The sequence below is a fragment of the Python bivittatus genome, unplaced genomic scaffold (assembly GCF_059951505.1).
Source record: "Python bivittatus isolate LINGU-HERP-01145 unplaced genomic scaffold, Pbiv_v1 ctg000480_np1212, whole genome shotgun sequence".
NCBI classification, from domain to species: domain Eukaryota; kingdom Metazoa; phylum Chordata; class Lepidosauria; order Squamata; family Pythonidae; genus Python; species Python bivittatus.
Genome location: NW_028277075.1, coordinates 55,372,627 through 55,389,303, shown reverse-complemented (window position 1 = coordinate 55,389,303; position 16,677 = coordinate 55,372,627). Strand labels below are relative to the sequence as shown.

At 36.5% G+C, this 16,677-nt stretch overlaps 1 protein-coding gene across 14 annotated transcripts in view; it reads right to left on the bottom strand.

The window, feature by feature from the left end:
* Positions 1–16,677, bottom strand: part of SCUBE2 (signal peptide, CUB domain and EGF like domain containing 2) — a 71,410-nt gene that overhangs the window by 20,156 nt on the left and 34,577 nt on the right. For 11 of the 14 annotated variants that reach the window (XR_015797084.1, XR_015797085.1, XM_088145961.1 and 8 more), the window contains 9 exons: positions 16,117–16,239; positions 13,495–13,611; positions 12,293–12,415; positions 11,672–11,782; positions 7,417–7,503; positions 6,180–6,284; positions 5,703–5,858; positions 5,133–5,336; positions 1,096–1,266 (listed from right to left, as the gene is read on the bottom strand). Coding sequence is in view for 12 of the 14 variants with exons in the window: in XM_088145961.1 (XP_088002087.1) it covers positions 1,096–1,266; positions 5,133–5,336; positions 5,703–5,858; positions 6,180–6,284; positions 7,417–7,503; positions 11,672–11,782; positions 12,293–12,415; positions 13,495–13,611; positions 16,117–16,239 (1,197 nt within the window). In the remaining 2 variants the exon portion in view is untranslated. The remainder of the gene's footprint in view (positions 1–1,095; positions 1,267–5,132; positions 5,337–5,702; positions 5,859–6,179; positions 6,285–7,416; positions 7,504–11,671; positions 11,783–12,292; positions 12,416–13,494; positions 13,612–16,116; positions 16,240–16,677) is intronic. The other 3 variants (XM_025169664.2, XM_025169671.2, XM_025169694.2) reach the window with 3 other exon arrangements.

The following is a 16,677-nucleotide window of genomic DNA, read 5'->3' as shown; positions in this document are numbered from 1 at the left end:
TTTAAAAATACTGAAATTTATTTCAGAATATTCAGCCCAGAATCATACTGTACTTTTGTAGTTCCAATGCCTTTTTCCCATCTTGCATGGCATTAAAATATATCCACAAAAATGTCTTTAAATATAATAAATTTAGCTTTCAACATGCCCTCTTGAAAAATCCACTGAATAAATTTAACAGGCAAAATACAGTTTGATTACTGAGTAAAATGAACCCATAGTCTTTAAAGAGTTCAACTGGTGTATTCTTAACTATCCAAGAAAAATGATCTAAACTACAGGATTTACTTGATTGTTCCCATGCTGCAAGCAATTGTCTGTGGTCTCTAACACACAGCTTAAATCACTGTCTGACAGCCCTCTTGTTTGCCACAACCCTGATATACTACCAAGAGGCCCTGGGTGCTTCCATTAGCAGCATTTAATTCCTGAGTTTAGAATTTGAGCCTTTACTGATGTACTATAAAATCCTCTCATGAATGAATACTGGGAACATATCTGGGCAGTTTCACACTTAGGCAATCCCTGCTGTTCTGGATGATCAGAAATTGATGTTCAGTAGGTAGTATAGGTTATTCTCCTTAGCCCCTAGTATATCCTATTAGTTTCTCTTTATTTCCACTATTCCCTATGCTGTAGCAAAAATGCATTGCTAAACTGATCAAAGATCAAGAAGAATCTCATGGCTAGGATCATGTTGGAAGCCAAGAACTTTATTATTTATTTATTTATTTATTCAATTTATATAGCCGCCCATCTCAGACCAGTGACTCTTGCCTTTATTCAGGCCAATATTCCCCAGTGAGATTCTACAGAAACACCGTGATATCCTTTTCTACCTGTTTCAGAGCAATTAATAATGGGAAAGGGAATGTTATATTCTATCTGCCTTCACAGCTGCAGACATATTATCATCTACTATGCATTCACCTGCAGTGAAGAGCAACGCCTACTTTTTTCTCTAAATTATTTAGCTGAACTCTAGCATTGTAACATTTAGCCTAAAGTTAATGAGTATTTTTCAGAATATATAAAAGAGGGAGAAGCAATAACAGTTCATTCTTTCCAACACACTGTATTGCATAACATCCTTACCTCCACATTCAGATATACTGCGAGCACCAGCTGTTTTTGAGTCCCCAGAATGTTGAAGATTTGGACAAGGTTCACAGACAATTTGACCTTCATTGTCTTGATAAGTTCCATTAGGACATAAAATACAACCTTCTCGTTCCCCATCAAAATATGTTCCAACACTGCAGCTAGCTAACAATAGAAGGCAAAACAGTCAGTCACAGAAGTATTTTCTCTTTAATAAAGAGAATGAATATTACACAGGGTGAAGCTTCAACCTTCGTTAGAGTGTGCTCTTTACAGTTAGAAGTGTATTATTTCACTGAATTGCTAACCATCATTATTATTCCTGAACAAAGACTGCTATAACATAAGCTTCACAATTTATGAATTTGCAGAATTTCACTTGCAATGTGTAAATAGCAAATCAATCCTTCTTCACTTAGAGCAGCACAATGATATAAATAGCACCACTTTGTTCTGAAACATCAAGAATGTTTACAACTACAGAGGATATTTTTGGAAGAGGAAAATTGAATTTTGTCCCATTATGGTTTTCCTTTGAGATCCTGAAGAAGAAAATCCTTCTACTTTTCCTGTAGACAGACAGAGGTATTTTTACAAAAAAAAAAAAATGTTCAAGGCAAATGGCTCTTTTCACCTGCTTTCTATTGTTCTGGGTCCATTTTTAAAAAGTTGGTCTATAAGAACTGAGACATGAACTTGGACTAGAAATCCTATAACATACTCACAAGAACACATGCTTTCCAGATGAAACGTATCTGGTTTGACCACCAACATTTCAAGTGAAAGAACCCTGGAAGAACAACTGAGCAGGATCTCTAATAGAGGAGTCAGCAACTGCATCTATCTTTCAGAGTAATATTAGAATTCAATTCCTTATGAAAGAAATCAGGTCAGACTTATAATAAGACCTATCTCTATTTCTTTCTGATACCAATGCTGAAAAGGGTGCCAGAAAGAGAAAAAGGGGATGTTCAAGTGAGAACATCTGTTTGCTTCATGCCCATCCTTTGAGTTGTCTTTTATAAATCATTTCTGAGAGAATGTGGCCCTTGACAGGTAAGAGAATTCTAGACTAACTGCACCACTGGACTACAAGATCAAGCATTCTAAAAAAGGAAGTAGCCATATAAGCTGAGCGATATTCTTCCCAGTGATCTATTGATTTCAGTTGAACAATTATGTATATGCAAAGTCTACAACCCTATGAAACTGAAAATAGGACGCACTACTGGGAATTATTTTTCCTAGCCGCACACATATATAAAATGCATAAAATTGGCTGTAATTCTCCTCCTAATACCAGTGAGGCTTATATGTTATTCAACCAGGTTTTTTTTAAACGAGTGAATCCATAGCTATTGTCTGGACTTATACCTACTTAACGATTTGAACAGAGGCAAGAGAAAAAAAACAAGAGTTATTTAAAAGATCGCCTTCATATGTGTGACTAAACTGGGAAACAACTTTAATTAAATAATCAGGAACAGATAGATCCTTTAACACTGGAACTCTTATTTAAAATAGCAATCTCTTCCTCTGCTCAAAATGAAAGCTACACATCACATAGTTGCTTTAAGCATTCTCCTGAGGTACTCTTGATACTCTTCTTCAGGGTCATAAAGCAGAGTTAGGAAACCTGTGGTTCCCCAAATGTTGCTGAATGGCAGCTTCTAACAGCCCCAGGCATCATGGACAAGATCTGGAGGACCAACAGTGAGATTGGTGCTTTCCTGTATAAAATTTCCCTCTATAAAGTGATCAGATCTCCTAAAATCAATGGCTGTGTGTACTATCTTTCAAAGACACCATTTCTTGTAACTACTGATCCTTGTGTATGAATGAAACAACAATATCACAGCAAAAAAACCCCATAAGGTGTTCCACAGAATACAAAAACTGCCTCCTTTGAAAACAAAGACCAATAGTTTGGAAATAATGAGACTCCATTAAGGATTCAGCAAACTTTCTGCTTGCTTTTTTTTTTCTCTCCTTCAAATGAAGTTAAGAACCATTCACCTTCAACAGACTCTATTCCTGTATCCACTCTTTTCTGTTGTGTTCACTGACCATTAAAACCCCATTCTTACTTATACAACAGTTTCAAGGGTGAAATAGTAAAAGCTATTCTGATGCAAAAGATAGATGGGGAGAGAGGCACCCTAAGGGAGCCTGGATTAGAAGTTTTAAAGACATTTAAAGGTTCTTTCTCTCTATTCAGCTAGTTTTAGCTGTGGAGTTTTTGATGCTGTGGACAAACACTATAGTCTCTCATTGACTAAGGTGGTGAACCTCGTAAAAGAGGTCATGATCCACAACTAACCGCCCCCTGAAGACCCATGCCCTGATTTCATAAGAAAAAAGACAAAAACTAATGGAATGTATCTCTCAGCTGCTTCACATATTGTTTCAGAATCTTTTGATGTTGTTGTTGTTTTGGCTTCTTACTGGTTCACAGGCTGTGATCATATGGAGAAATTATGTGCATAAGGACTGGGTTCTTAAATCTATTATTCCTGAAACAGCAAGAATAGTTAGCTATTTATCTCTGGTTTAGAAAATGTATTAGCCTCTAGTATTCTGTTCAAGACCCTGTCATTTAAAAGGGAAAAAGTTGCAATACAGTGGATATTAGCCATATCAAAACTGTGGCGCAAGTTAACCTGTCTCTGATGAAGAATGACTTCATATTGCTTTCAATAAAAATTATTTTGTAGATTTACTTATTTACTATTATTTATTTGCTGCCTCAAGTGACTTAATATCATAATTAAAGGTATCTCAATATTAAAATAAAATAATTGACTAAAATTGCAAAAGAGAGATAGTGGGGATACAAATCAAGGGCTGGATTCTTTCTTCCCATCCCCAGTTCAGGTGGTTTGAAGACATTATATCATGGCTGCTGTTTCAGAGAAGGGAAGCCTACTTCCAAACCCCATTTCTGCTGCCTTCAAACAATAGTTCCAGGACTTCACCTTCTCAGAAGAGGGAAGTATTTTTCTGCAAGCAGAGGGAGGAAGGAACAATCATGGCGACCATCCTCCTGAAAATGGAGAAAAGAACTGCCCTTTTCCTGCAAAAGAAGAGGAAAAGGCTTACTTCTAATTTGCTGCAAATCAGAGTGAAGCTCTTTTCTTGGGAAAGGGGTGGTGCCTTGAAGAGAGAACAGGTCCCTATGAGGGACTCACACTCCTCTAGGTTCTACTCAACCAAATCAGAGATTCTCCATGCCTATTTATTCATCCTGTCTTTCTAAAGATAAAAATATGTAGGACAAATGAAAAGATCATTGGCCTGAATGATATGGCATGGTACAGTAAAACAAAAAGGGAATATTTCCAAGCAGAAGAGAGGAAAGCACGAAAGCTTGAAGTTCAATAGAATTCATTCTCATTATATCAAGTAAAGTTATGTTTCCCATATGATCTGAAATACAGGTAATAATCCTGCCAATTTGCTATTGAAACTTTAGTACTGGAATCTCATGTTTCCATTTTGTTTTTGTAATCCTGGTAGTTCCTTTTATAGCTTTTGTTTTAAAATATGTATCAAGGATTGCATCGCTGTTCAGTTCAATTTACTCATGGAGTTAATACACGTTTTTAAATAAACATCTTTTGTATTTGCTATGCTTTAAATGTGATAAATGAGATAAGCAATAAAGTACATACTGTATACAGTACTAAGTATTATGAAACTAACAGATGATTTCAGATAATTGAAAAAACAGAACTATGAATAGAAAATAGATCACAAAGCTTATGTCTGAAACAGTGGAAGTTAATAGAAATAACAAAGAAGACTCAAATTAAGGGCAAAGAAAATAATCTTGACATCAGATTCATTATTTTTCCACAAATAATTTTTGTGATGCTATAAAATGTGGAAATCTGGCATTTATTGCTCTAGCCATTCCTTCAATAGCTGCACTGATTTTCTGATATTGTGAGTTTCAGGCAGATCAAATGACCCAAAGAAGACCAGATGCATATCTGATGTAAATATTAATTTCTGATCATTGTTGTGCTTACCACATTTGTTATCAACATGCTTTTGACCCGGGCTGCAGAGCTCCTGCATACCTACTGCCCGGGGAGGCTTTCGGGCCACACCATGATCTACACCAGAGAGGCGAATATGGAACTGCTCTTTGTTGATGACCTTCCGCAAAGTTCTGATAGCTTTACGAAGCCTCTTCTCAGTCCTTTTACGTGCGCAGCTCAAATTACATGTGTCTAGGAAAGAGCAGGTAGCAGTGATTAGGAACAGAAAACTTGGAAGTATACAACCACTAGGTTAAAAGAAGTAGTTAGTGCAACAACTGAGAAGGCAGCCTGCCTGTATTATAGGAACAAATATTGTACTGAGGTAAAATTTTCAAGGCACACAAAACAGACGATAATGTAGAACAATAACATCTTAAGCCACAGTAGCTTTCTGATCATATGGAAAAGGCATACTAAGCTTCAAAACAGGAGATACTTTTTTTTCTTTTTTGCACAGAAATGGAAACGAAAGAGAGAACCCAAAGATCAAACTGCAACAAAGCTTTGTCAGAAATGAAGCCTTTCAGTTGTACTGTGGGTTCTTTTCCAACCAACCTGTCACCTCCTTTTGGTCTGTTTCAAGCTCAAAGTCTGCAGATATAAACATTTCTCTAGCTGCCTTCATTTTGCCGAGGTCTCCAAGAGTTTTCTTGCCAGAACTGCATGTTAGGTTTACATAGTAGAAGTTCTCCATTATTGAATTATGTTTCTCTGTGTGGACAAAATTAAAGGAAGCAGCAACTTGGCCATATATGTTACTGGGCATTTGCTAAAGCTTGATAAATGTTGCTGAGTAAATGGGTGTGGGGCTATATGATTAATTCCAGATGGTTACAAATGACAAACAACTGCAGCTACCAGTTCAGATATTTAGCATGTCACATACCAGCAAACTGTTCTGGAAACATTTAGAGTTATACCCCAAATCTGAGAAGAATTGTGAATCACTGCATCAACAGAAACCCCCAAATCCTATCAAGACATAAATGATCTACAAGATCAACCATTTTTAACCATCACTATCATTCATACCTGGTATTACATGGTGAAGAGCATCCTGAAACATCTTACTCTTTTTCAAGTTACATTTTCCTTGATTAAACTTAAAAGTTATAGATGTCCTGATGATAGAGAGATCTTCAGAAAGAAACAGTAGAGTAATTACTTTCAAATAAATTGAATTCTTTGCCAAAACCAAGCAGATAATATAGATGGCTTTCACATGCCACATTTAATTCTCTACATATATCAGTTGTGTGTCTTGCCCCCAGTGCAACATGTTTTCTTCCTTTTATTATCTTATCATTTTCCTTTGCATTTGATGTTTTAAATCTTTGTTAGCCATCCAGAGCTGCAAGGTGAATAGGCCGCCGTATAAATGGAGTGAACAAATAAATAAATAAAATATACAAAAAAATCCTCATCTCAAGAGAGCCAAAAAATGAAAGCAAACCAACAAACCAAGCCAAAATATATAGCACACTGAAGTTATAGGAACATTTGAAGTAGTTGAGGAACTTGCAACAAACCACAATGTCTAAGCCAAAGCCAAACAAATCAAATTATTAGTGGGTAGTATAACCAGATTATTATAATAAGCCATACTGGAGTTTGTTTTGGCTTACCATGTTGTCTGAACACAGACACTGTGGTTTGTTAACCACTGATGATAGATTATGGCTGGGTTCAGTTAATTTAGTAATAAAGCGTATAGCAGCAACTTTCATCCACTTTAATGTCAAATGATGAGTCCAAGCTACTAAAGAAGGAAACATGTCACACTAAGCATGGATAAGCATGTTGTACCCTGAAATCAGTTGATTGCTCTGATATTCAAATCTTCTGATCTGAGATAATTAAAAGGTGACAAACTTTTTAAAATAAAATTAAAACAATACTATAGCTGCAGTCAAGTAACTGATTAAAGACCAGCTTGAAGGTTATATTTTTTAAATATACATGTTTTTTAAATCGCTTATAAAAGGCACACATGCAAGTGGTACCTTAAAATATTTATCCTATTTCTGTCCAGAGAGGCAGCAATGCCTTTTCTATTTTGCTGGTTGCTGCAAGATGTGAAAATAATAAATTAAAACAGAAAAAGTTATTTTTAAGAACTGTTCAAACACGAGAAAATTTAGGCAGATTAATTCACTAATTGAACAATATTTCCTTTACTGGCAGGCAGGCCTGTGAACAAACAAAAACAAAACAAAAACAAACAATATATGTTTAATATATTTTGGAAACATGCACATCAGATAATTACCTAAAATAGTTGATTCATTTGTATTTTGTATTTTTTTCTTAGGTGAGAAAGGGTTGCCACATTTTATAGAATAGGAATCTTCCAGGCCTAAGAGACAGATCATAAGGCTATACAATAAAACAGAAACACATGCTAGAGCATTGCTGAAATATACCCCTGAAAGCTCACTCTAATGTAGCGACAGGAAAACTGAGTCTTCAGTTATTGCTGAACTACAGTTCCCAGCATGGTCTATATTAGCTGGCATTGTTGAGAATGTATAGTTCAGCAACATATAAAGGGCCACAAAACTACTTCACCCTTGCACTAATATATAAATCATCTTTCAAGATACAAAAATAAATTATTGTCACTATTACTGATAACCTATATTTATCGTAAATAATAAATAATTATTTATCGTAATTATTTACACAAAGTTGTAGATTCCATTTGCTAAAGGAGGTGGTGAAAGTTTTCTACTGTTGCAAGCTATTCAAAATCACTCTAAAACTGAATACAGTGAATCAGAAGTATTGTCAGAGGATCAGATTACCAATTTAGCAGTGCAGGCTCAACACACACATGCATACAGTCTCAAATTGTCTTCTGAGTGCCTTATCTGAGTTTTATTTAGTCTGACTTATGTCAGACAAACTATCCTTTTTCAAGGGCTCAAGTTCCCTAATACAGTTTGTAACTTGCATGTTCTCTTTCTTTCACCAGTGCCTTTGCACCTTCGTCTGTTCAGCAGTGTCTATCCCAATTTCTTAGATACAGTTTGCGTTAGATAAAATCGAACAGTTTGCGTTAGATAAAATCTATATTTAACAATACATGTTTATAGTTTGGGACTGGCTGGCAAGCATAGTGACAATGAATGTTCTTTATCCATGGTGCTTTTTTCTTAGAAAACTCAGATCTGGCATTGATCATATATATTAGCTATCATGGCACCCTTCTGATATGTGAGATTACTTACTAGAATTCCCATCAAAATACACTGCAGTTTTGGAATTATGGAATTCCAACAGAAGAGAATATATGTAGCTTATGATTCAACTGTGGAGTCCTTGGTCTTCTCAAAGAAACACAAGGCAGACAATCATACAGACCAGAAGAACACAGAAGCAAAATCAACAAAAAGCAGAGGACAGAGCAGCCCTCGGAAAGCTAAAGAAAGACCAAACCATCACCATCCTCCAAGCAGACAAAGGCTGAACTACAGTTATCATGGACAGAACACAATACACACAAAACGCCAAGGACGTACTGGAGGACAAAGAAACCTACATCGCAGTAAACACCAAGAGAGAGAGAGGGAGAGAGGGAGAGAGAGGGAGGGAGGGAGGGAGGGAGAGAGAGAGAGAGAGAGAGAGACACTTTCAAGGATTCTCGTACTTTACAATTTCAGGTTGTATGAGAAACGTCAACCATTTTATCATAGGTAGATAGATAGTATCCAAGAGATTTCCAGGGGCAGGAGCATATGGCAAGTGGCAAAACAATCAGTAGCGGTAAAAGAGCCATACTTGGATATATTTGGGATTCAGTAACAATTTTGCCAAACCATTTAAGACCTTGCAACTGGAGGTAAATGGATCTAGCATAAACAAAAGGTATTTATTTGCTATATTTTTATACCACCATACTCCACAAAGACTCATAAACAGTAGTGAACCTATTCCTTGAGATGACACTGAGATCTTGGAGACTGTGTATCTCCTCTGATGCTATTTTCAGAGCATCCTTTGTTCTCAAATGCAGGTAAATATACACACTTGAAATGTGGGACGGGAATGTTATTTCTAGGTTGAAAGATCTGACAAAATTATTTTGTCTGAAGTTAATGCCAGAAAGATCTAAAAATGGAAGAAGATGAAAGTATGGTTTCATTTGATGTCACAGCACTCTTGATGCCCATAGATCCAGAACTAGTGAAAGAATCTATGGCAGCAGTACTACACAACACACCTGACCTAGTCAGATGCACTAAGATCGAAATACCCAGAATCATGAACCTCATCAACATCTGCCTTACTACCTACTTTCAGTTTGATATCCCACAAGAGAAGCTGCGTAAGAACATTACTCAGACAAGTACAAACGCACTGCAGCAACTCAGAACACCAAAAAAAGGAAATAAGACCATCCATACAACACCTTCTAACCCACGCAACTTTATCAAAAAGTACCTGACCACTGAACCCACTACAGCACAACCAACACAAGCTATGAAAGAATAACACTACTGTATATCAAAAATGTCTCAGAAACAACCAACAAACTATTATAACCACACAACATCACCATAGCATACAAACCAACCAAAGCCCTCCAAAACATCTTAAGTAAACCAAAAGACCCAGTAGCCCAAGAAGAAAAAATAGGAGTCATTTATAACATACCGTGTAAGGACTTAACAGCCATTATGCAGGACAGACAGGCAGAAGACTAGCAAAGCATATACATGAACACCAACTAGCAGATAGAAGACACGATGAAAACTCTTTAACCTCACAACACATGGACAGACTCAACCATGGTTTCAATTGGGAAACTGTGAGCATCCTAGACCAAGCTAAATCCAAAAACGCTAGGGAATTCCTGGAAGCTTGGCATTCAGGCAAGTAAGCCGTCAACAGACACATAGAGATAAACCACATTTAGATACCATTCAAAACAGACAATAAAAAAGCTAAGAAGGAAACAAAAAGACCAGAACACATCTTTTCCAGCAGCCAACACCCAGATAAGCAGGGATTAACACCAGACAAACAATCAAGCAGAAAACAATACCCTAATCAGGGAACTACCAAGAATAAAACCACACCCCCAGCAACACTGGCAGGGCAAGCTAGTGTATATAAACAGGGAGCAAACCCCACATTCACTAGCACTAATGATGTTACCTAGTCAGGTAATGAAATGTCTGCAAGCAAGCAACCAAGCGCAGACAGCACCAAGGACTCCACAATTATGGAATTTATAGTCTAGAGTATTTGGGATGCAGCAGTTTAAGGAAGGTTGCTTTGGTAAATTCCAAACTGAACTAGAAATTCCATCCAAATTCTTCCAGCCCTGTGGCTCAGAGGACATATTTAAAAGTTCCAGGTTCTCAAATGAGAGATGAACTTTTAAATAACGAAATTCTTCCCTGGCTCAAATTAAAATCCTAGGCAGAAAGGATCTGTCAGTCCACACCCTGTGTTTCCACTTTGTTTCCTACTACTCCCTCACCATGCAAGTACAGTTCTATTTCCTTTTTCCTTACCTTTAATCAGTAGAAGCAAGAGGGATTTTTGCTTCCATCTGTTTTTTCCATTGTCCTGGCTAGATCACCAAGATTCATAGGAAAAAGGCCTTCTGAAGTACACTAGCTTGACCAACTTACATTTTTCAAAATATTCATTATTCCAGTAGGCACAGTGGAAACCACAGAACTTTAAAGCCCCACATATCTTTTCTATCCTTGGGCAAATCTTAGAATTATTCCATAAGAAGTATGCAACTCCCCAATATCTATTGTCTGCTAACTAGCTGGTAGATGATGGTTTTACCTTCAAATGAAGGCAATCGAGATAAATCATAATCGATAATACTTCTAGTGCTAAGTACTTTGTTGACACAGTAATGAAATATATTTTTCTTACAGCACTTTTATAGACAATATTTTAAAAATGCTCTGTTGCCATCAATTGATTTCTATGCCAATGGTGAACAATTTGCTGCTCTTTCTTTCTATAATACAAATCTACCAGTTTATATAAAGATTATGCTTCATTTCAAGAGCAACCATCAAAGGATTCTTGGAAGAAAAAGTTTTCACATAAATTTGTAGAATAGAAAATGAATACTACTAAAATATATGTACAGGTAGTCCCTGGGTTAAGAATGCCCAGTTTATGGATGACCCATAGTTAAGAACAGAGCCTACTGTAGCAAAATTCAAGTTAAATACACGATTCGAGTTAAATACACAACGTTTGAGTTCATTACACAATATTACTTATACAATAATACTGTTTTGGCTTACATACAAATTTGACTTAAGGACAGACCTTGGGAACGGAACTCATTCTTAAACTGGGGACTACCTGTATTACAAAATGAATTCTCCTATAATGTGTATAAATAATCTAAATTTAATTTAGAAAAAACGCTGATTTGGTCACAAATATTTTAAAAATATTATCAAAGTTTCCCTAATTTAGGAATAATAATAATAATAATTACAACAACAACAACAACACCCCCTCTGTTCTGCATGACTTACCAGAGGCAAAATGGACATCTGAGGGGCAGATTAAAAAGCATCTGTCATTTCCACCAGTCTTAATGCAGTGCAGAGATACTCTGGGGAAAAGGACATCAGGCAAGGGCCTTTCTATAGAGCAAAACACAGACACTCACAGGACAAGAAAGCTAATGGCTGGCATGGTTCTAAAATGCAAATATGAAGGTACATGTTACACAATCACTACCAATCTGCACTTATGCTATTAATAATACTGGGAACGAAGGCATACACACACAGTATATCATAAAAAGCTGGGGGCGAGGGGGTCATGCAGACAACTGCAAAAGGGAAAACAGCCTAGATTAAAAGCACAGGAAAGAAAGCATCAAAGACCCGAAAGTATCTCCTGTTTTTGTTTTGTTTTATCAACTAATTAGAAGCAATGTAGTACTGCAGATCTACAATAACTTTTAAGAGACCTGAATGCAATTTGGAAGACCATTCATAGTTTTAGTCTGCATTGTTCCAAGAATCTGGTTGGCCACATGTAATAGTGTAATAAAAGGAACAGGTACAGACCCATTGTGTACATTATGGGAAGTGCACAGCCTGCAAGTGGTCCAAAGCTGCAAAAGGATTTGGGGCTCTGAATCTTACCCACACAGTCCTTTTTGTTCCAGTGTAATTTATACCCGGCATTACAGTGGCACTGATAACTACCCAGTGTATTTATGCAGATATGCTGGCAGCCTCCATTGTTCATGCTACATTCATTGATATCTACAGAAGAAGAATGAGGGGGGAAAAGTTGGTACTGTTCTGAATCTAGTCAGCAAAGAACTGCACATGGATAACTCCTGCCAGGCACATAATACATAAAAAGCTAAATATTTTTTTCTCCAATGTGGAAATTTTAATACTATTGTCAAAATCATAAAACACACATATGCATGCATACATTAGCTTTTCCTTGGAAACCCCTCGCAAAATGTTCAGGACAAATCACTGGTGCCCAATTGATTGATTGATTATGTGCCATCGAGTTGCTGTTGACTCTTAGCAACCGCATAGATCCGTACAGCCAAAATATAACAAATTTGCACAAAGGACACCTTACTGATTCTCAGCAACTTTCATCAAAACTGAGGATGGGTTAGGGTATTTGAATGACCACAATGACTCACAATGAAGAATCAAGCTTCCCCTGAAATAAAATGTAGGGATTGCCTTTCTCTCAGAAACGTGGTCACCTTGAGTTGCTTCGCATTTAGGTGAACTAGGGTTAGGGGAATAGGGTTAGGGAAATAGGCTTAACAATAATGAAAAACTGATATAGACTGGGGCAAATCTGTGTGTGTGATCCAGTTCACACTGTCTGGTTCATACTCTTCCTGGAGCCTGTTTCGTCTAGTTTCTCCACAATTTATTTTATCTTCTCTTTTAAAGGTAATTCATTTACCTCACCTCTACATATAACAAACATTATCCATTTCTTAAAACCATTCTGGGTTAGCATCTAACCTTGCAGATAATTACCACATGCCATAATTCGTGTTACCAGCAGTACTTTGCAAGCATGATCTGCAAAATCCAGCTCTTAGTACCCAAGTGTGGAATGCAACTGTTTGTTCCAAAAACCACAGCTGCTTTCCAGTAAAAGTAAAAAGAAAAAGTTGTTTAAAGGAAAAGTATACTGCGTGCACAGCCTGGCTTCTACTTCAAACCACCCGAAAAGTAGAAAGGCAATTAATCTGAAAAATCTGTGGCACTGGGCTTGCAATGCACATTTCCTATTCATGTTGAGATCACAGAAGTAGAATTCCAAAGAAAATGCCAGCAATAAGTTTATATACACTCACCACCACAATGTGTGAAGCCAAAAAGAGTGTATCCTTCATTGCAAATACATTCAAAAGTGCCTGGATGATTGATGCACAAATGGTCACATGTCCTTTCAAAAGAACATTCATCAATGTCTGCAATTTTAAAGGGACGCTTTAGTACTTCGCTTTTTATTGAAGAGACATTAATAAGCTAGAAAAGCTGAACTAAACGGGGAGGATAAACTAGTCTCATAAAAACACACTGGAAATATTTATTTATTTGAATTCATAAGCCGCCCAACTCCAATGGATTCTGTTAAATTCACAATGTTAAGATCACAATGCAGGTCATATATCATGCAAGTCAAAGTACTGAATTGTTGCCCTCAAACTGAATTCTTACTCTTTCTTAATCTGAAACTTTTTTTGTTCATTTAATTTCTTGCATTTCAAGAAAATACTGTACTATTTTAATCACACCATTTGCTATAGAACATGTACCCAGCTGTACATTACATATAGATGTAGTATTAAAATCGTTTTTGATTTTCCTGTATTATTTAGAAGATTCTTCCCACAGGTGAGGTTAAAAAAAAGGTAGCAAGGAGAATGTCTTACCTCACCCTCCAAATCTGCTGGTGAAACATCTGTTTCTGCCAGCAGCTTTTGAGGTCCTGAATGTGTATTTCATTGCATATAAGGAGGAAAACTTATGTGGTGAGATTGGTTCCATCTCTGCTGACCTTCTGGAACCCCTCAAAACCTGGTTGTGTCTTATATATGATAACAGCAGCAAAGCTTTTATACGCACAGAGGTGGAAAGATAAGACATTACCTACAGCGGAGGAATGGATGGTGAAGATGATGGAGTTGGTTGAGATGGGAAAATTGACTGCCTTGATTTGAGATATTATGTAATTTTAATGCTAACTGGAAACCTCTTTTGGACTTTTGCGGGAAACAGAAAAAAGTGAAATTATGTTCTTTGGATTTGAAGATTAGAAATAATATGAGTTAACAGAAATAATAATTTTAGAGTAAGTAAATAAATAAATAATTTTAGAGTAAGAGTTTGATGTATATTGTTACTTATATCTGTTGCAAGGAGGGTCGGAAGTCAATTCTTTTTTTCCTTTGTTGTTTCTTTCTTTTTCTTTTCTGCACTTTTGAACTTTACTCTTTTTTCTTTTTTCAATTTTCTGTCTTTTTATCCTTTCTCTTAATATTAGTTTTTGTTAGTTTTTACTGTTCCTTTTTTAAAAAAAATAATAAATTATTATTTAAAAAAACCTCAAGGGAATGGCGATTTGATGAGATGGCTCCATTGTTCATAATATCTGATGCTCTCTCCTAGCCTTTTAATAATAATACTAATGTTTGTAATTGCTGAGTTTTTTAAAATATATTTTATATTATACACTGCCCAGAGTCACGTTTTGTGAGATGGGTGGTCATATAAATATGATAAACAAACAAATAAATAAATAAAGCTGCTTTGGAGGAATGAAAACTGTAGGAAGGTAGTGGCATTATATCTTTCTCCACAAAACATTATCTGTTCCCAACCACCATTTGGAAGTAGCTTTTCCAGAGCAAACAGGGCAATTAAAGCAGGCACATTGTGAACACTTTCTATTTTTTTCCCCCCTTAAAATTGCTCTGCCTAATTAATACCTGCTAGAATTACTCTTCAGTGCTTAAGATCTAAGAAGGCTGCCCAAGCAGGACTCGGCCATGGGATACTCCCACTGGCAGAAGAAGAGAGGCACGTGTTCCTGATTCCCTCTGCCTTTGCCATCCCTATTCTCCCAAATATGTTCCAAAGGAATAGAACCAGGTTTGATGAAAAGGCTGCAGTGGGAGGAGCAATCGGTTAAAATAGTCTCCCTCCTTTTCCATCAGTAAGAGTACCCATGAGTGAAATTCTGCTAAGGAGACACACTGCTGATAAAGCATTATTCAGGATCCAAGTCCTAGATCTACCTGCAATCAAAAGAGTTTTAGATTATGGACAGCTTGCAGCTGGAGAGTGATATCAGAGGCTGAAATATGAATTGTGGGGAAGATATGCATGAGGGCTATCATTATTAGCTCGCACAAGATAAGTTTTAAATTTTTATATTTAGCCTTGGATTTATATCCATATTTGTCTTAAAAAGATAACTTAAAAATTGTACAGAAGGGCAATGATAAACTATCAATATATCAAGGTAAACTATCAACATGTCTGGTGAGAATATATTCAATCCTTAAAAACATATAAGGCTATTTTCACTCAAAAATGTGTACATTCAACACATCCTCAGCAAGAAAGAAAATATTTGTCATGTTTCATCTTAGAAGAATCAAAGCAAGAGTTCTATTGATAGCAATCTATTCTACTTTCTGAAAGTTATAGTTAATTATGGTTCCCAGATGGTTATCCAGAAAGTGAATTACACTTGCCAAACAGATTAATCTCTGCTTATTATCATTTTACTAAATTACTTCATGCTAATTAATCATTCTGCTGTTGTAAACATAATCCAAAAATAGTTTAAATCTCTCCCTATGTCAGTGTTTCTCAACCTTGGCAACTTTAAGATGTAAGGACTTCAACTCCCAGAATTCCCCAGCCAGCAAGTATACTTATTTTTTACTGCTTCCTCCCACACATACCTTGACACAATTTTTCATCAGTTAATAATTTAAAACCTTTTTTGCAGCTGCAATCAAAACTACCAACTGTATTTTTACAAAAATGATCACATCCACCATTACTGGTCTGGCATTCATCAATGTCTGAAAGAAAGAAAAGGGATGATAAGTGACATAATGAGCTTCATTTCCTTTTCCTGAAAGGTTTTAAACATGTGTCATAACCTTGAAAGCAAATCAGTCAAGAGTCTTTTAGTGTAAGAAGTATACAAGACCTAAGTGATCTTTTCCTTCTAGTTTTGCACTATTTTTTAAAAATATCTTCTTTAGAACAACTGTTTTGTACCACCACAAAGTTTAAAATGTCATTACAGATAGTCCTCGCATACTGACTACTTGTTCAGCAACCGTTTGAAGTTGTGATGGTGCTGAACAAGTGGTACTTACGACTGCCCTCAAAGTTCTGGCCGTTGCAGCGCCCCCCACAGTCACATGATTGTGATTCAGGAGTTTGGCAACCGGCTCGCACTTATAATGGTTGCAGTGTCCCATGGTTATATGGTCGCCATTTGCAACTCTCCC